Source organism: Podarcis cretensis (assembly GCF_951804945.1).
Source record: "Podarcis cretensis genome assembly, chromosome: 8".
Classification (NCBI taxonomy): Eukaryota; Metazoa; Chordata; class Lepidosauria; order Squamata; family Lacertidae; genus Podarcis; species Podarcis cretensis.
This window is the reverse complement of record NC_137177.1, coordinates 9211182-9232193: the sequence shown is the minus strand read 5'-3', so window position 1 is coordinate 9232193 and position 21012 is coordinate 9211182. Positions and strand designations below refer to the sequence as shown.

The 21012-nt window shown below is 48.1% G+C and overlaps 2 protein-coding genes across 5 annotated transcripts in view; one reads left to right on the top strand and one right to left on the bottom strand.

Moving 5' to 3' along the window:
- BCKDHA (branched chain keto acid dehydrogenase E1 subunit alpha) overlaps positions 1-21012 on the top strand; it is a 191490-nt gene that overhangs the window by 29666 nt on the left and 140812 nt on the right. The gene's annotated exons all lie outside the window — the stretch shown is intronic.
- B3GNT8 (UDP-GlcNAc:betaGal beta-1,3-N-acetylglucosaminyltransferase 8) overlaps positions 1-21012 on the bottom strand; it is a 117843-nt gene that overhangs the window by 16388 nt on the left and 80443 nt on the right. The window contains exon 2 of one of the 4 annotated variants that reach the window (XM_079985605.1): positions 2477-2546. In XM_079985605.1, the coding sequence (XP_079841731.1) occupies positions 2477-2546 (70 nt within the window). The other 3 variants (XM_079985608.1, XM_079985604.1, XM_079985606.1) reach the window with 3 other exon arrangements.

Here is a 21012-nt window from a genome sequence, read left to right as displayed (position 1 = left end):
TTTTGCCCCAGTCAGCAATCCAGCCGCTGAATTCTGCACCAGCTGCTGATTCTGAACCATCTTCAAAGGCTGCCCCATGTATAATGCTCTACAGTAATCTAACCCAGAGGTTGTCGGAGAATAGACAACAGAAGTTGGGCAAATGCAACTTACAGGGGCAAATCAGAAGATGCCAGAGGCTCTGGGCCTCTGGTCAACAACAGACTTTAATAAGGAGGAATCGCTTTTGTCCTGGCAGGCTGGAATGAAATGGAAGGACACAGTTTCTGAAAGCGGTTCTTCTGCTTAGGGAGCGGGATACTTCAGTGGCCAGGTTCAAGCATGATGCGCATAATGCTAAACACAATATCTGGACCTGTCTGGCCCAGCAAGGGTAGGACAGGGTACGGAAGGAATTTCCTATGCCCCTCCTATCGACTGCTACGCACCTTTTGCAAGCACCCTATATATCACTGTTCCAGGAAGAGTCTTCCATAAAATTCCCAGCAACACTTTTCCGCACATGGCAGGTTTATCTGGCACAGGGCATGATAAGACACATGCCCAGCCGTCTGTGGGAATTCCAAACCTCCGCATGATGCCAGCGAGAGGCACGCAAGGCGTCTCTCTCTCTTTCTCTTTAGAATAATGTTTACTGAGACTTTCCAACCTAAAATACAATAAAACCAAACCAATCTAAAGAAGATCATTTGGAAAGAAGCGAGAAGAAGCAGAAAAAGAAACTGAAGAGGTAGAAAAAGAATAAGGAAAAGTAAACCCAAAGTCCTCTATTATAGTAATTATATCTTAATCCTTTTTTCCACACACAGAAGGGAGATAGGGAACTTCGAAAAGCAAAGCATAAATATGGATAGTTAACAGAAAGAAAGCAAGAATTACAGATCATAAGAAAAGCAAGAGGAGAAGAGAAATAAGAGGCCCGCAAGGCTTCTGAGAGGATTTACAAAACAAACACGTGTTGCTTGGCTGCCATTTATTTTGAAAAGGGGCAGGTGATGGACCCCCCCAACACCACCTTAGGCCATGCAGTTCATAGCCCTTCCCCCCTTTCCTAACGTTGGAGGGATGATGTGAGGGGTTTGGGGTTAGTGCAGCTCACACCGGCAAATGCGTACCATGGAGCTTCAGGGGTACCTAACGTCCCCAGTGCAGCATCGCATCTTTGAGAGAAGATGCTGAACCAACAGAAGGCAACCCATAACCTTCTCCCAAAAGCCACCTCTCTCAGGACGCAAAGGTTGTGGGCAACGCACTCAAGCTGCGGAGGAAAACTTCACAGCTTTACACCATTTCCCTCCTGCTAAGGAAAACTCCTCCATGGTTTAACTCAGGGGTCAGCACACTTTTTCAGCAGGGGGCCGGTCCACTGTCCCTCAGACCTTGTGCGGGGGCCAGACTATATGGGGGGGGGTGAATGAATTCCTATGCCCCACAAATAACCCAGAGATGCATTTTAAATAAAAGCACACATTCTACTCATGTAAAAACACACTGATTCCCGGACCATCCGCAGGCCGGATTTAGAAGGCGATTAGGCCGGATCCGGCCCCCAGGCCTTAGTTTGCCTACCCATGGTTTAACTTATGCGCACCCACAAAAGAAAATAAAAAACCCTCAGAGGTTTGCAGGACAAGTCAGGTCACCTAAATCTTCCCACATTTGTGGGGAGTCTTTAGGCATGCGATCACAGATTCACAGAAAGAGCAGCGTTGGAAGGCACCAGCACGGTCATCTAGTCCAACCCCTGGCAAGGATGTACATGTGTAAAATGTCACTTTCCCTATTTTTGTCCCATTTCTTTGCTTTCCTCTTGTTTTCCCATCCGTCACGACTGCAATTTAATTTCACACATTTTTTTTTTTTTTAAAAAAAGCCAACTCACTTTCCACCTCTAATCCTGCTTTTTCAACTCAAGAATTCAATATCGCAAATCACATGAGGAAGACAAACGCCAGAGCCACGGGCTGACTGACAGCACTTGCAGACTTTTCAGCTAAAGCATTTTATCCTAGAGGTCTCCTATCGCCCCATCGTTTATTTTCACCTGTCATAAAAGGCACCAGGAAGTAGAAGCAACACACAGAGCAAACTCTCCCCCCTCCAGCCCACTCTCCCCCAAACAAAGCACATTGGTAACAACAACAAACTCCCCCCCCCCCAAAAAAAAGAACAACTCTCAAAAGCTCTGTCTTTCCTTCACCTGTGTCCTCTCATATAAAAGTTGTTTTGATACCATACAATAATCTTTATTGTTATTGTCCCATACAGAACAACGAAATTGGAAAAAATCTACATCAGACATTCAAAAACCAACAAGCCTGCTATCCCAACTAACCTGGTTAACCTCCTAAAAACTCTGATACCCCATTTTTAAATACAATATACTCCCACAGAGACTCCTTACATCGCATTTAAAATCACATTTAGATAGAAACTGTTTCTCAGACGGCTAGTCCTAGTCTTTATAACCCTGTACCTTCTTCCAGAAGGCAGAAGCTGAAAGAGATCATTTCCGGGGTGCGCACTATCCTGCGCTATCTCTGCAGCTTTCTTATGGCACCTGGCAGCATAGATTTGATCCGAGGTGGGAAGCGTGCACCCAGTTTCAGCCATGCTACAGTCCTGCCACCCAGGCTCACACCGTGTGATGCTGAGCGTGTTTGCTCAGGAGAAAAAAATGAGCATTTCTCTGCTGGATGGCACTCGCTTCCTAACAAGTAGACACAGGACTGCTCTGCAAAAATGCTTGGCATGTTTGCTTGGGAGTCATTCCCACTGTGTTCAGCTTGCTCCCAGGTAAACGCACATGCAGGATTTCACAGAAGAGGCACCATTGCCCAGAACAGACCCAGGTCTCACCTGAAGGCCTTGTGAGAATGGGGAGGCTCGTATTGTCCTTCTCTCCTCTTCTCTGCTTGAAGTTAGACTGTCTTCATCTCTCTCCTCCTCTGCTCTCTCCCTCCTCTGCTATTGCTCCAGGCGTTATGGGTGTCTCTCTCATCGCACACATACACTAGAGACACACATCCTGACACTGGAAGCAGAAGCGAAACCTCCCACTTTTTTATTTATTTATTTCTGCAAAACCAAAACCATTCACAGACACAAGCCGCCTCTCTTGGGGAGAGGAAAGAAAGGTGAAGCAGAGAGCAAAAAAACAAGGCAGGCATGTGCTTCTTCCCAGAGCAGAAAACCACTGGAAGGAAGGCAAAAGGGTGGGGCATTTCATTTTCTGGTTGTTGTTTTTTTAAAGTGTCTTAATATTTCATCTCCCATCAAATATTCATGCTGCCGGCAGGGCTGTGGGAGGGAATCATTTGCTTAAGGACTCGCTTGGCAGCTCGGAAAAGCAAATCTGGAGGGAAAGGTCGAGGCAGGTGGACCCAGCGCTTTTTTCCGGGGGTACGCATACCCCTAAACATTTTGTGAATCTCAAAGTTGGTCTCATTGAAGGGCAGTATTTCAATATGAGTAGGGAAAATGAGAGTACAGTGGTACCTCGGGTTAAGTACTTAGCGGAGTTTATAACCTGAAGCGTATGTTTCCTGAAGCGTATGTAACCCGAGGTACCGCTAACCCAGAAATAGTGCTTCAGGTTAAGAACTTTGCTTCAGGATGAGAACAAATTGCGCAGGGGCAGCAGGAGGCCCCATTAGCTAAAGTGGTGCTTCAGGTTAAGAACAGTTTCAGGTTAAGAATGGACCTCCGGAACGAATTAAGTTCTTAACCCGAGGTACTACTGTACCCCAAAACATTTAGCCCGGCTTCAGCTGGGGAGGGCGGGATATAAATAAATTATTATTATTATTATTATTATTATTATTATTATTATTATAGCACTGGGTGGGCCCACCTGAGGAATGAAGTCAGGAGATAAGACCAGGCATCTTAGGGACTTACAGAAAACACACCTCGGATGTGGCCTGGGGCATCCACAACCAGTTTCGGAAAACACACAGGGCAGGTGTTCCCTCCTGTCTCGGCCACCTAGCACGCCTTGAAACGGTTGCATAACTGGCTGAGAGTTCAACTGGTGTAGCACCACGTCACCTCTCTGCGGTAGTAGCAATTCTCAAGATTTCGGGCTTGGAGGTGCAGAAGAAGCGTGGGGAGGTTTGTGAGTGCCTGAGGGGCTTTTTAATAGGGGCTTTCCGGAGGTGTGGGTCCTCAGGGTCAAGTAGATCAAGTTCTGTAGGAATGCTTTTACATGTGGCCTCTGAAGACGGTTCGGAAACTCCAGCCGGCGCAGAATTTGGTGGCCAGGTTGCTCAACGAGGCAAGACGGTTTCGGGGATATGACACCGATCTCGGCCTGACTGCTCTGGCTGCCAGTTTCCAGGCCCAATTCAAAGTGCTAGTTTTGACCTTGTTGTTGTTTAGTCGTTTAGTCGTGTCCGACTCTTCGTGTCCCCCTGGACCAGAGCACGCCAGGCACTCCTGTCTTCCACTGCTTCCCGCAGTTTGGTCAAACTCATGCTGGTAGCTTCGAGAACACTGTTCCACCATCTCGTCCTCTGTGGTCCCCTTCTCCTTGTGCCCTCCATCTTTCCCAACATCAGGGTCTTTTCCAGGGAGTCTTCTCTTCTCATGAGGTGGCCAAAGTCTTGGAGCCTCAGCTTCAGGATCTGTCTTTCCAGTGAGCACTCAGGGCTGATTTCCTTCAGAATGGAGAGGTTTGATCTTCTTGCAGTCCATGGGACTCTCAAGAGTCTCCTCCAGCACCAGAATTCAAAAGCATCAATTCTTCTGCAATCAGCCTTCTTTATGGTCCAGCTCTCACTTCCATACATCACTACTGGGAAAACCATAGCTTTAACTATACGGACCTTTGTTGGCAAGATGATGTCTCTACTTTTTAAGATGCTGTCTAGGTTTGTCCTTGCTTTTCTCCCAAGAAGCAGGCGTCTTTTAATTTCGTGACTGCTGTCACCATCTGCAGTAATCATGGAGCCCAAGAAAGTAAAATCTCTCACTGCCTCCATATAGGTTTTGACCTATAGAGCCTTAAACGGCGCAGGACCGCAATACCTCAATGACTACCTCTCCCCATATAAACTGTCCCGGACCCTGCAATCATCACCTGAGGCCTTTCTTCATGTGTCACCCCCATGGGAGGTCCGGAGGCTGTCAACACAAAACAGGGCCTTTTCTGTGGTGGCTCCCCTCTTGTGGGATGCTCTCCTCAAGGGAGCCTCGCCTGGAGTCTTCATTACATGTCTTTAGGCTCCAGGCGAAAACATTTCTCTTCAGTCAGGCCTTGGGTTGATTGATACCCAATGCCCTTTTAAATGTGTTGTGGAAGGTTTTGTTACTGGTTTGTTTCTGTTCTGATTTTTATTACGCATTTTGTGGTTTTTATATTGTTGTGAACAGCCCTGATATCTATGGGTATAGGGCGTTATACAAATTTAATAAATAATGATAATAATAAATGTTATATCACGGAAGGAAGCTCCCGTAAGAGACACACAGTAGGCATATAAACCATTTTGAGATTTGGGGGAGGGGGGGTTGCAGGGGTGTTTTTTTAAAAATAATAAAAAACCCAATCAAGCAGCGTATAATTTTTTGGAAACAAATAACGTATTTATTCGAAAGCAGTTGTAAAGCGCCACTTTTTAAAAAGAAAAAAAGCCACCTCTAAGCCATGTGCAAAAACACGACGTTAAAAAGTGTTTCGTAAAACCGCTTTATTAAAAAAAGGAATTTGGTGATAATTTTGAGATTGAAAGGGTGGGGCGAAGTCTGGGCAGCAAGATGAATGTTTGCGAGGCCGTCTGAAGCAAGGAGTGGGCAGTGTGTCTTGTATGGCAGAAGGAATGGTCTTGGAGATATGACAGAAAAAAACCATTTTGAGGCCACCACTAAGTGTTAAGGAGAACAGGGATTACTCTGACAAGGTTCAGTTATCTGAGGCCCTCAGCCTCATTGGAAAAGCACTTTGGAAGTCATTGGCTTGGACCTCTGGCAAGTGTACACTCTCTCTCCCTGCTAATAGTCTCTGATGGGTTAGAAGAGTTTGAAGGGTAGGTGTCAGAGTAGAAAGAAGGATAAGAAAAAATAGGAGAGAAAGAGAAAGAGCAAAGTTCCCAAGGGTCTCCGCTCTTAGAATCACGTAGAGTTGGAAGGGACCATGGAAGTCATCCAGTCCAAGCCCTTGCAATGCTCGTGTGTGAGACTCGAACCCACAACCTTCAGATTAAGAGCCTCCTGCTCTACCAAATGAGCTATCCCAAAAGAAACAGGTCTCCTATAGAGCGCCCTCCCATGCCAAATTCTATGCACGCCATACATTTAAAGCACATTCTCCCGACGCCGCCCAAGAATACTGGGAATCTGTCGTTTCCCCATCACAGATCTAAATTCCCAGCACCCTTAACAAACTACAGTTCCCATAATTATTATTGGGGGGGGGCTGTGTGTGCTTTAAATGTATGCTGTGCACACAGCTTATGTTTAGCCGGCAATTCCAAAATATGGAATTTCTCAAGCACCTGAACGAAAGCAAGATCGTGAAACACAACGGAGGGGGTTGATGGCGAAACAGAGATTTGCATAAACGGTTACTCAGCCCCATAATTATTGCCTCGTTTGGGGTGTTCAGCTGGTTGCAATCTGAGTTTTCTCCCTGCTGATCAAGATAAGCCGGTGACGGCAGAGACCACAAAATTGCTAGAGAGTGGCATTGGGGGGAAAGGAAAGGCCACAACTACGCTCTCTTTGATCTTTAAATTGCATGTTTCAGTTTGGCCATTTATACATCTATGTATAATACATATGTATAATATAATCTATGTTTATACATAGGTGTCCTTTGTACGCAAATTCCAATAGCTGATGGCTGAGCTAGGTGCTTAGCTGTAAAGGTCTTTGGTTTATGACCCCCCTTGTGACGGAGTCGGTCCAGAATGTGCAAAACCAGTTAAGATTCTTCCTCCACAAATCTCCCCTAGAAATTTATAATATTTTTGGAAGGAGCTGCTAATCCAACAAGTCTGTTTACGTCGCCTTCAGCTCAGCTGCTGATTTTATGGAGGTTTGACCTTCGATTCATAACCAGGGGCTCTTCTTTTATATAACCTCCGTTCCCACTTGTTTTGTTCACATGGCAGTTGTAATTACCCGTGACACTTTCAAATAAAATAAAATAAAAACTTTCGAGAAAAGTTGCAAGCCCGCTTCATTTTGTACGCACTCCCCCCCATCGTCCACAGATACCCCAAATTTCTGACATGCGAGAAAGGAGAACCAGCTTTTGCAAAGCTTTAGAAGTAGCTATTTAGAACTCTGCTCAGTGTCTAACAAACCAGAGTTTCCCCCCCTCATTGGGAACTCACCGGGACTCAGTTCTGACACCTCTCAGGTGGGCGCCATTGTCATTATAAGAGAACAAGGGAGGATTTTGTGGTAAGTTCCAGCACCCTTTTTTCTATAAAAATAGCACTGAGCACAACAGTAGGTATTTTACAAGTACAGTGGTACCTCGGGTTAAGAACTTAATTCGTTCCAGAGGTCCGTACTTAACCTGAAACTGTTCTTAACCTGAAGCACCACTTTAGCTAATGAGGCCTCCTGCTGCCAGAGCACGATTTCTGTTCTCATCCTGAAGCAAAGTTCTTAACCCGAGGTACAATTTATGGGTTAGTGGAGTCTGTAACCTAAAGCATATGTAACCTGAAGCGTATGTAACCCGAGGTACCACTGTACAGCCTGCAATAAAATGTTGCAGTACATCCCCACCCCGATATTTCTCCAGGTCAAGGTTCCGCTAAGCCTAGAACAGACGCCTGTTATTCCATTACTTACAATGGCCACCTAATCAAAACTTTAAGATCATTGAACTTGTCTCTTCCAGCATTGCTTGGTTCATGAGGCAGGAAGACTGCGATGGAAAACCAGACGTGCATCTTTAAACAAAACGGCAGGTTCCTTCTTACTGGGGGCTACCTGATAAAATATCTCTTAAAATTCCTACAATGTTCTAGAGAGTTTTCCCTGCATATGCAGCAACCACTAGGGATTCTGCAGAATTCTGACGGACGTGTTAGCAGAAATTCCCAATGTTTGCTTATTCATTTCATCACCAGATCGTAAATCGAGCTGGCAAATGCAATTGTTCCGTCCACAAACAATATGCAATTGATGATGTCCCCTCATGTCATTTGCATTGTATTTCCTTTGTGTTTAAATAAACGGTGTGGAACAATAGGACGGTTGTATGCAAACAATTCCAACACAGCATACAGGAAAATGAAGAACACAATTTCGTTTCATGAGCCGAACTGCAGCGGAATAGACCAGCACTCAGCCACCTGAGCTTGCTATTAGAGGGAGTGACAAATAATTGACAGCAATACCTTATTGAAACAAACCAAACAGCCATGCTCTAGTAACAAATCCGTTCAAGGGTTTGGGCTGATCCTGAGACTCAGCCGCTGTGTAAGTTCATCACCCCTTAGAACAGGGGTAGGCAACCTAAGGCCCGTGGGCCGGATGGGGCCCGAGTGCCTTCTCAATCCAGCCGACGGATGGTCCGGGAATCAGCGTGTTTTTACATGAGTAGAATGTGTCCTACAGTGGCACCTCGGGTTAAGTATTTAATTTGTTCTGGAGGTCCGTTCTTAACCTGAAACTGTTCTTAACCTGAAACACCACTTTAGCTAATGGGGCCTCCTGCTGCCGCAGCACCCCCAGGACACGATTTCTGTTCTCATCCTGAAGCATAGTTCTTAACCTGAAGCACTATTTCTGGGTTAGCGGAGTCTGTAACCTGAAGCGTATGTAACCTGAAGCGTATGTAACCCGAGGTACCACTGTATTTGAAATGCATCTCTGGGTTATTTGTGGGGCCTGCCTGGTGTTTTTACATGAGTAGTATGTGTGCTTTTATTTAAAATGCATCTCTGGGTTATTTGTGGCGCATAGGAATTCGTTCATATTTTTTTTCATAATATAGTCCGGCCCACCACATGGTTTGAGGGACAGTGGAGCGGTCCATGGCTGAAAAAGTTTGCTGACCCCTGCTTTAGAAGGACACTGCGTGGAAATTTTCAGAGAGGTGGATGGTGGAAGAAGAGTGTGCTAATCTAGGCAAAGAGGACTGTTTGTGCAAAACAAGTTCAGTCTGTTGGCATTGCAAGAGTTTGAAGGTTATTTCTGGCTGTTCTCCCTCTTCCTCCCAAACAGCTGAAGAACAAGATTTGTAAAATCAAGTGGGTGCCCAAAGTTATCTAAACAGATGTGGCAGGAGCCCTTATTACCTAGGTCCAGTACCGATGTTTTTAAAGAGCCTTTTCGACAACCCTATAAGGCAAAGACAGATGAGGAAAATTCTCAGTCTTCCTTTGCCAGGGTTGGCTCTCTCACCCGCCCCACCTTTTTAAAAATACCTTCAAAATTGGCACCTTTATTTTAGGAATTCAGCAGTTTCCTGTGTGCAAAAAAAAAACACGGCAACTTTTTCTTCTCAAACAGGAGGCGAACTTAGCTGGCATTATTATTATTTTTTGGACAATTTGCATTTCTGAAGCTGTTTCAGCCGAAAAGAAAACAAGAGGTGCTGTGCCTGCGTGTGTGACCTTTATCTGTTTGGAGTTGGCAACAGGTTAATTATGTGTTAGCTGAAACACCGCTTCCGTTTGCTCACCTGGGTTGCTTAATTGAGCTGACCTCTGTGCATTACAGAAGAGCCTGAGGTGGATATCTAGGGGGTTTAGGGAGAGAGAGAGAGAGATTTGTCATAGAATCGGAGAATTGCAGAGTTGGAAGCGAAGCCAAGGGTCATCTAGCCCAACCCCCTGCCATGATTCTATGATTAAACCACCGTTTATCTTAGCTGTAGTTTACTGTGACAGAAGGTAAAAATGCCAGCTGCTTTTACACTAGACTACACTACATTTTAGGGACACGGGTGGGCGCTGTGGGTTAAACCACAGAGCCTAGGACTTGCTGATCGGAAGGTCGGCGGTTCGAATCCCCGCGACGGGGTGAGCTCCCGTTGCTCGGTCTCTGCTCCTGCCAACCTAGCAGTTCAAAAGCACGTCAAAGTGCAAGTAGATAAATAGGTACCGCTCCGGCGGGAAGGTAAACGGCGTTTCCGTGCGCTGCTCTGTTTCGCCAGAAGCGTCTTAGTCATGCTGGCCACACAACCCGGAAGCTGTACGCCAGCTCCCTTGGCCAATAAAGCGAGATGAGCGCCGCAACTCCAGAGTCGGCCACGACTGGACCTAATGGTCAGGGGTCCCTTTACCTTTACCTTTACACTACATTTTGGAATATCTGTCTTAATGCTTAATAAAATCTTGGATAGTAGAGTCAGGTCGCCCAGCGTGTCCATCATGATACCTGAAATTGATAGCCGACGTGAACCATGGGAACCAGGGGAAGTGATGTAGGTAGGAAATATTTGTTATTTGTATCATAGCTTTGTGGTAGCCTGCATGCCGTGTATACCCTGCTAAAAGGACCCCAAATATCAGAGCTAGAGTGAAAACATCTGCCTGAGACTCCAAAGACCCTGCCAGTCACAGCAGATAAGCCCTTGACTTGATGGACCAACGTTATGACACAGCATAAGAGAGCATCATATATTCATTAATCTCCTGTGCTATTGTTGTTGTTGTTTAGTCATTTAGTCATGTCCAACTCTTCATGACCCCATGGACCAGAGCACGCCAGGCACTCCTGTCTTCCACTGTCTCCCGCAGTTTAGTCAAACTCATGCTGGTAGCTTCAAGAACACTGTCCAACCATCTCGTCCTCTGTGGTCCCCTTCTCCTTGTGCCCTCCATCTTTCCCAGCATCAGGGTCTTTTCCAGGGAGTCTTCTCTTCTCATGAGGTGGCCAAAGTCTTGGAGCCTCAGCTTCAGGATCTGTCCTCCCAGTGAGCACTCAGGGCTGATTTCCTTCAGAATGGATAGGTTTGATCTTCTTGCAGTCCATGGGACTCTCAAGAGTCTCCTCCAGCACCAGAATTCAAAAGCATCCATTCTTCGGTGATCAGCCTTCTTTATGGTCCAGCTCTCACTTCCATACATCACTACTGGGAAAACCATAGCTTTAACTATACGGACCTTTATTGGCAAGGTGATGTCTCTACTTTTTAAGATGCTGTCTAGGTTTGTCGTTGCTTTTCTCCCAAGAAGCAGGCATCTGTATACCCTGCTAAAAGGACCCCAAATATCAGAGGAAAAACATCTGCTTGAGACTCCAAAGACCCCTGCCAGTCACAGCAGATAAGCCCTTGACTTGATGGACCAACGTTATGACACAGCACAAGAGAGCATCATATATTCATTAATCTCCTGTGCTATTAAAACTGCTTAAAATATCCAGAGAAGCTGCTGCCAATGACAGCCTTTTCTTGTACTCTAAAACATCTCCAGGTTGCAGAATGCTGGCATAGACTTGTGGAGGCTGTGGGTGGGAGAATTCTGGCACCGATCTGCGTGATCGGCTCTGAGGTTGGGTTTCTTCCACTTGGGCAAGCGTCAGAGGAGCCAAGGCTTCCGCTGGGATGCGGTGAGAGATGGCAGCAGCCTCACCTCCAGGTTTCTCAAGCAGTATCAGCAGTCATTGCCCGATATTGCAAAATACAATGCAATTCTACTCGTTCGCGGAATCCTTACGCAAGTGCAGAATGGCCTCCTGGCAATAGGCAACTGCCATCCTCTTTTCCCATGTGTTCAGTCACCAGGGCTGGTCCCCCATGGCTCACCCAAGGGACAGATTCCTATCAGGAAGACGTCTCAGGTCTTGCCTACGCAGGTAGCCGAACGAAAGGGCGGAGGACTACAACACGGCAGTGACTCCATCCCCCAAAAAACCCACAGAAATGCCCAGCCAAAATAAGGGAGGACACTGATCTGCATACGTTTTGCAAACGCCAATTTATCTGATAGATGCATATTTCGAAATGATGGCTACAGCTTAAAATACAAGTGCGATGCCGTAGTGGGGAAGGGGCTGAGCTTCAATCTGCAACCCAAGGGGCTCAGTGTAGATGGGGAACTTGAAGCCATACGCACATCCAGCTCTTTCTTCTTTAACTTGAAATGTCTTTCAGCTGAACCAGATGGCCCTTCAAACAGAGGACACCTTCAAATAGAGGACTGTACTCTACAAAGTGGGATGCAGGTGACGCTGTGGGTTAAACCACAGAGCCTAGGACTTGCCGATCAGAAGGTCGGCGGTTTGAATCCCCGCGACAAGGTGAGCTCCCGTTGCTCGGTCCCTGCTCCTGCCAATCTAGCATTTCGAAAGCCCCTCAAAGTGCAAGCAGAAAAATAGGCACCGCTCCCGCGGGAAGGTAAACGGCATTTCCGTGCGCTGCTCTGGTTCGCCAGAAGCAGCTTAGTCATGCCGGCCACATGACCCAGAAGCTGTATGCCGTCTCCCTCGGCCAGTAAAGCGAGATGAGCGCCGCAACCCCAGAGTCGGTCCGACTGGACCTAATGGTCAGGGGTCCCTTTACCTTTACTCTACAAAGTAGGACCCATGGTGATCCTATTAAGAGTGCTGCAGGTGGGGGATCGACATTTTAAAATACAGTCGTACCTCCGCTTACATATCCCTCTAGATATGTAAACTTCGGTATGCGAACGCGGCAAACCCGGAAGTATTTTTCCAGGTTTCGCCGTGCGCGCATGCGCAGAAGCGGTCCTCCAGTTGCGAATTCCTCAGGATGCGGCCGGACCTCTGGAGCAGATCCCGTTTGCAACCGGAGGTACCACTGTAACCTTCTATGGGGGGAAATGAAGGGGAAACACTCCCTGAAACCAAAAAATATCTAGCATGTCAGGGAGAAAAGTTCTAGACCAAACCATCCATTCTACCCACAAGGGTAGACATCAACTCATCAAATTTTACAGGTCGTTGGGCACTGCTATCTCCTTCCCACCTAATTCTGCTGTTTTATAACTTTGAAACAACAAGCCAACCACTCTCTCTCCTGCTGATGTTCAGGGGATGAGTGCCATTGCTTACATAGCAGGCAGATGAGGAAAATCACTTGGTGAACCCAAAAATTATGGGAGGAATTCAATGCTGTGCTGGTTTGAAATCACTTAGCAGTGTGCCAATTGTGCAAGAGAAGTCATGGGAAGTTGTGATGGCTCTTGGCACTCTTCTACTGTAGATCTGATCCTGCCAGCTCTGTGCAACCTCTTGCCCCAGCAAGCTTCTACTGGTCTAGCTGTGTCGACACATTTCATATCACGCCTCTGTTACTCTCAACTTTATGCCAGTGCAGCAGCCCTCACACCGGTGCTCAAAGAATGCCCTTTTACCAAATCACATCTCTTAAACTCTGCAGAGCACCCCTAAAGCTGCAATATGGAGTACAGGGTCATATTTAAGGTGCTGGTTTTGACCTTTAAAGCCCTTCACGGCCTAGGACCCTCGTACCTACAGGACTGCCTCTCCCGGTATGCCCCACGGAGGACCTTAAGGTCCATAAATAGCAACACCCTAAAGGTCCCGGGCCCTAAGGAAGTCAGATTAGCCTCAACCAGAGGCAGGGCCTTTTTCAACACTGGCTCCGGCCTGGTGGAACGCTCTGTCTCATGAGACCAGGGCCCTGCAGGATCTGATTTCTTTCTGCAGGGCCTGTAAGACAGAGTTGTTCCACCTGGCCTTTGGCTTGGAATCAACTTGATCCCTTTTTCCTTTTTCCTTTCTCCTTCTGTGATGGAACTCCTATTTGGGGACTTCCCTGGCTTTTTTCTGGCCCATGTAGGACCAGTTTGGATAGTCGGCCTTGGTGAAGATTTGACGTTTTCATCCCCAAAATGTTTTTGATTTGAGTTCCTCCTGAAATGAGGCTGCATTTTAATGTTGTATTAAATCTTGTTTTTATATTGTATTTTAATCAATTTTTTTTTACCTGGTGTTAGCTGCCCTGAGCCAGGTCTTGGCTGGGGAGGGCAGTGTATAAATAAAATTTATTATTATTATTAAGATCGTGACACATTTTGGTTCCGTGTGCATGAAAGCAAGTTGGGGCTGTCCCACGGAAGATGGAGCAAGCTGGTTTTCTCCTGCTCCGGAGGCTAGGACTCAAACCAATGGATCCAAGATGCAAGAAAGGAAATTCCAGCTAAACATCAGGAAGAACTTTCTGACAGTAAGAGCTGTTCGACGGTGGAACAGACTCCCTCGGGAAAGTTGGGGACTCTCCTTCCTTGGAGGTTTCTAAGCAGAGATTGCATGACCATCTGTCATGGAGGCTCTGCCTGAGATTCCTGCATTGTAGGGTGTTGGACCAGATGACCCTCAGTGACCCTGCCAGCTCTACGATTCTATGATCAAATGCAAAAGAAAGAAGAAAAAATTAACACATCTCTAAACCCCACAGCTGGGACGCGGGTGGCGCTGTGGGTTAAACCACAGAGCCTAGTACTTGCCGATCGGAAGGTCGGCGGTTCGAATCCCCGCGATGGGGTGAGCTCCCGTTGCTCGGTCCCTGCTCCTGCCAACCTAGCAGTTCGAAAGCACGTCAAAGTGCAAGTAGATAAATAGGTACCGCTCTGGCGGGAAGGTAAACGGCGTTTCCGTGCGCTGCTCTGGTTCGCCAGAAGCGGCTTAGTCATGCTGGCCACATGACCCGGAAGCTGTACGCCGGCTCCCTCGGCCAATAAAGCAAGATGAGCGCCGCAACACCAGAGTCGGTCACGACTGGACCTAATGGTCAAGGGTGCCTTTACCTTTAAACACCACAGCTAATTCTCCCCTGGCCTCCTCGCTGGCCCAAGTAGGACCAATTCAGCCAGTTAGCCCTGGGGATTATCTAATTGATTTTTGATTTTTGAATTTATTGTTATTCATGTTTTTATACTGTATTTTATGCTGCTTTTATAATTGTTTTAGAGTGTTTTAAATTTGTTGTTAGCCACCCTGAACCCGGTTTTTCAACCAGGAAGGGCAGGGTATAAATAAAAATTTATTTTTATTATTTATTATAAACCTGGGGCTCATGTTGAGCCCGAGGCCCTGCCCAAATGGCCCTCCTTCTTCCCACTTCTGGTTGATTCAAAATGTGGTGGAGCCAATCACTGGGCGTAAGGTTGCCATCTTTGGTCAGGCAAAATACGGGACAGGTCAGGCAAAAGAAAGGACAGGCCGGAAGGTGGGGATTGGGGGGCACACACACACTCGCATGACACCAAATCCTCCCCCCACTTTGCGGGGGGGGGGTTCCCCACATATGACCTCCAGGGGGCGAGGGAGGGATAGAACGCCACTCCTTCCCCCTTCTCTGTATTGTTGTTTGGGCCGGCCAATCTCAAAAACAGGAAATATGGCGTCCCGTTTGAAGTCCAAATGGGACAGGGGACACTTTCGTCCATAAAAAGGGGCGATCCCATTTTTCTAGGGATGGGTGGCAACCCGAATAGGTGGGGCCCTTCTGCTGAGTGGGGACCCTGAAGTCCTGCCTTGATGGTAAAAAGGTAAAGGACCCCTGGATGGTTAAGTCCAGTCAAAGGCGACTGGGGTTGCGGCGCTCATCTTGCTTTCAGGCCAAGGGAGCTGGTGTTTGTCCACAGACAGCTTTCTGGGTCATGTGGCCAGCAGGACTAAACTGCTTCTGGTGCAATAGGACACCGTGACGGAAACCAGAGCGCACGGAAACGCCGTTTACCTTCCTGTTGTGGTGGTATCTATTTATCTACTTGCACTGGTGTGCTTTCGAACTGCTAGGTTGGCAGGAGCTGGGACAGAGCAATGGGAGCTCACTCTGTCACGGGGATTCGAACCGCTGACCTTCTGATCGGCAAGCCCAAGAGGCTCGGTGGTTTAGACCACAGCTCAACACCCATCCCATGTGGCCAGAGGCAGCAGCAGGAATGTCTGATCATGGAGGGGGCAGGAAAAAACCACCCTGCACAAACACATATATGCCAAAGAAAGCAGCTTTAGGAAGAATGCTACCTTGGGCTCGAAGGAACCCCCACAAGCCCTGTCTAACGAAACAGCTCTATCTCTTCCGTGGGAAGACAAAAGGGGCTGAGGGAAAAGGAGTTGAGGCGCATAGATGTCAAGGGAGATGCATGCTTTGCTCTGGGCCTGAGTCACATTTTCGTGCGACAGCAACCACAAAGAACGCGAGGAGGCAATAAAGCGAGTTTGCAACTGAACGGGGGGAGTGGGGAGGACACCAGCAGTTAAAAATAAAACGGTGTGACAATCCTGCGCCTGCTCGTTCCATAAGAGGTAACTGGAAAGGGAGCAGACCTCAAGTTGGGCAGAGAGAGACAGAAGTTTCCTCCTCGTTTATGGCGGCCTTGTTGACATGCAGAGGGTTCTTGCCTCCAGCTAAGGTCTCGTCCATGCTGTCGTTTAATGAAGATAGAGAACTTCCTGCTACTCTGAAAAGGGAGAGGCCTAGGTAGGAGGAAACCCAGACTGAAGGAGGGGAGAGTGTGGACAGCAGAATTAACGGAGGTACTGAAAGCTTGCTCTCCACAAGGCTAGACACACAGACACACACCCCACATCTATACAGGCTCAGGATTTAGGCTTCAGACTCGCCAGAGCCCAAGTTCAGGGTCTAGCTCAGTTGGCAGAGCATGAAACTCTTCATCTTAGGGTGGTGGGTTCGAGTCCCGTGTTGGGCAAAAGATTTCTGCATTGCAGGGGGTTGGACTAGATGACCCTCGGGGTCCCTTGAAAGCATGGGAGCCAACTCCCAGGGGCTTCAGCCCCCACAGTAGAAGATTTGAGGGGGCTGGGCCACCACAAAGTTGATGGGCATTCCCATTCAAATGGTGTGTGCGCACTGCCTCATACGATCGATTATGTGGGGCGAGGGCAACGATATTTTGTTATTCAAGTTGGCACCCTTGCTTCCAAGTCTACAATTCTATGATTCTGTAACCGGGCACGGGGCAAGCTGGGTTTTCGTCAGGGTCCTCAGGAAGTCTCCAAGGCCAAACCCAAGACCCGGAGATGAGGCAATCAAGAAACCACATTACACATTCTGTTCTGCTACTGTTCCGCCTGGCCTTTGGCTTGGAGCCAATTTGATTCCCTCTCTCTCTCTCTCTCTCTCTCTCTCTCTCTCTCTCTCTCTCTCTCTTTTTCTTTCTTTTCCTTCTCCTCCTGCGATGAGGCTACATTTTAATATTTTAATGTTCCATTATTTTAATGTTGTATTTTATTTTTGTTTTTAAGTTGTAATCATTCTTCTTGTTTTTATTATTGTTTGTAAGCCGCTCTGAGCCCGGCCTTGGCTGGGGAGGGCGGGGTATAAATAAAAAATATTATTATTATTATTATTATTATTACTACTGATGTCACTCACAGTCACATTTCTCAGCCCTCTCTGGGCCTTTTACAGTGGATCCATTGGGTCATTAATGGCCCATGACAAACAGGAAACACAGACTAAAGACGCAGAGAGAGCAAGAGAGGCCCGGGCTGAAATTTAATTTAAATGCTCTAATGGCTTTTCATGGGAGGGAGGGAGAAAGAAGCTGGCCACTGTGGATTAATCATCACAAGTAAGAAACAAAAGCTCAGCAAGAAGGAAGCCAATGGGAATGGACTTTTTTCTGACAAATACTGGAAAGCCAAGGGCGTTGGACACGCACAATGCACAGTACTGTATTTCTGGTACAGCACAGGGATGAACAGAAGGCAACAGAAGATACACACACACACTGCCATGCTTCACAGAGGAAATTAACTCCAGTGGCTGAGAGCCTGCGCAGAAAACGATGGCGGCAGATCTCGCTTCTGGAAATCGCTGGCGGGCTTAGCTCGACGTCAGAAAAAAGACTGGACTTGCATGTCGGGAAATGCAAGAGGAACAGGCAATGGCAAGGCGAGCTTCGCTGTGTTAGGATAAGGAGGCGGCAAACCTCTGTTGAAATAACTCGAGAACTGGAACCCTTTTCACCCCGGGCGCCATATTCCCTTCCAGGGGCGGGGCCATGTCGGGGGTGGGCGGGGCCAGGGGCAAAAGCAGGCAGGGCAAAAACAGGGGTGCACTGGGGTGAAAGGTAAAGGGACCCCTGACCGTTAGGTCCAGTCGTGAACCTTTTGTAATATGGCGCCCTGTGTGAGGCCAAAAATTGGTGCCCCGAAATGGATCTTCTCAATTTTGTGCCCCCTCAGCTCGGTGCCCTGTGGGGGGGGGCGCTCCCTGCACCACCCTAAAGGGTTGACTTTTGACCTTACTGCAGGAAGCTTAAAACAGTCAAGGGGAAATGTTGTGGACTGGCTGGACGCAGAGTAGTGGTACGAGGAACCAGCTGGGGAACCCCCAAGGGAAGAAGCCTCAGAGCCCAGAGATTGGTGGTGGGACTGGTCAGAGGGAGAAGAGGGAGCAGACTGGGATGTTGGAAGCTGAAGAGGTAACAGGGCTTAGTGAGCTGGGAGAGTCCGTGGCAGAGAGCAATCCAGAATCAGAAGGAGAAGGAGAGGAGGGAAGCCAAGAGGCAGAAATGAGACCGAATGGTGAAGAAGACAGTGTGTCTCCCCCTCCTGCTGCAGCAAGCTCTCCTCCTGCTGGTCTCCCAGGACCAGGAGAGGGCTGAAATGAGAGGAACAAAATCAGGCACACAGGCATAGTCTTCGATTGCTAGGGAAGGACCTGGGGAGGAGACTTAGGCAGCTGAGGGAAGGCAGGCACCTTCAGTCTCCACAAGTGCCATATAGGGGCAAGACCTGCCAAGAGGAGTTGTTGTGCTCAGTAGACCTAGCACTTCTGAGCAGACCTTGTTTCTCCAAATAGAGAGTTCAGTTATCCCGTGTGATTTATTACTGACCCACTCCTGACACAAAAACACTCTGCTGCTTGTGGGGCGTATTTCGCTCCCGAAGCCTGAGGTTCCCTGTTCTTGCTTTAGAATTGCCAATACATGGGTGGCGCTGTGGGTTAAACCACAGAGCCTCTTGGGCTTGCCGATCAGAAGGTGGGCAGTTCGATTCCCCACGACGGGGTGAGCTCCCGTTGCTCGGTCCCTGCTCCTGCCAACCTAGCAGTTCGAAAGCACCTCAAAGTGCAAGTAGATAAATAGGTACCACTTTGGCAGGAAGGAAATGGCGTTGCCCTGGTTCGCCAGAAGCGGCTTAGTCATGCTGGCCACATGACCCAGAAGCTGTCTGCGGACAAACACCGGCTCCCTTGGCCTATAGAGTGAGATGAGCGCCACAACCCCAGAGTCATCTGCGACTGGACCTAATGGTCAGGGGCACCTTTACCTTTACCTTTTTCCTGGCAGCCACACCGGAATTTGGCAGGAAAGTCCAACGCCACCCGCTAGACCCCTGGCCTTCAATTGGCAGGTCACGGCCAATCCCAGGTGGGTCGCAGCAGGAGAATGACCACCATGCAGGTATAAGGCACAAGGTTCAGAAAAGGGGTTCCCAAATGCATGTTCAGGTTAAAAGTCTCCCCGCTTCTTCAAGTGCACTTGGGCATCCAGCAGGCAAGTCAATACTTCTTTTATCCAAGAACCCTTTCAACACTGGAGTGCGTAAGGCCTGCTTTAAATGATTTATAGAAAGCTCCACTCCGCACTAAATCGTGAGGCATTTAGCCAACAGGGAGAAAGCATCTGCCTTGTCTGCAGCTGCTGCAACAAGGCCTCTTCTGTGAGTGTGCAAATCCCGCAGGCCTGCCGCCACCGCAAGGCTTGTTCTTACTTGCAAAAATATCGCTGTGTTTTCGTCAACAGCCTGCCAACCGCACAGCTCAGGTGCTCAGCATCTGGGGCTCTAAGGCCGAGCGCCATCAACAAGAGGCAAACTGGCAGACGTGCCGTAAGGGGGCAAACGGCGGGTGGGGTGCCTCTGGCAACGGGTACAAGCGAGGGATTTGAGTGCAGTCAGAAAACAAACAAACCTGTGAGGATGAGCAGGACCAGCAAGCGAGGACGTGTACACATTGCTGCACAGGAGTACAAAACAGGAAACAAAGTCCCTTTCTGCTTCTTCTTTGCCACGCAAACTGTATTCCTGACACAGATTCCTGACACAGTGTTGGTGCTGACCTTTAAAGCCCTAAACGGCCTCGGTCCAGTATACCTGAAGGAGCGTCTCCACCCCCATCGTTCTGCCCGGACACTGAGGTCCAGCGCCGAGGGCCTTCTGGCGGTTCCCTCACTGCGAGAAGCAAAGCTACAGGGAACCAGGCAGAGGGCCTTCTCGGTAGTGGCGCCTGCCCTGTGGAACGCCCTTCCAGCAGATGTCAAAGCGATAAACAACTACCTGACATTCAGACGACATCTGAAGGCAGCCCTGTTCAGGGAAGTTTTTAACGTGTGATATTTTACTGTATTTTTGGTTTCTATGGAAGCCGCCCAGAGTGGCTGGGGAGGCCCAGCCAGATGGGCGGGGTATAAATAATAAATTATTATTATTATTATTATTATTATTATTCAACAAGGCCACCTTTCAAAGTCCGTGTGGACACCAGAGGGATGCCTGTGATGCCACTTTCATTGTTACCGGACATCTCCAGTTCATTTTGGACGCAGCCATGTTGCAGGACGCCCTTGCAATGCCAGAAAGGCTTAGTGGAGCCTCCCTCTTCAAAGGCAGTCTACCTCTAAATGCCAGGTGCTGAGAGATGGAGGGGAAGGCCGGTTGCCTTTATGCTCTGCATTTTGGGGTGGGTTGGTCTGTTAGAAACAGCATGCGATAATAAGTCAGCCTCTCTCATCCTGGTGCCCATTAGACATTTCGGGTCACAATAACACCATCTGTCCAAACCAGCACAACAGCTGTTGTCCAAGACATCTAGAACAGCACCAGTTGGAGAAGGATGCAATAGATCAATTAACTGAACTATTGGTTGCTAGCTGCCTGAAAGTTCAGGTAAAAGGTAGAGGGACCCCTGACAATTAAGTCCAGTTGCAGATGACTCTGGGGTTGCGGCGCTCATCTCGCTTTATTGGCCGAGGGAGCCAGTGTACAGCTTCCAGGTCATGTGGCCAGCATGACTAAGCCGCTTCTAGCGAACCAGAGCAGCGCACAGAAACGCCATTTACCTTCCCGCCAGAGCGGTAC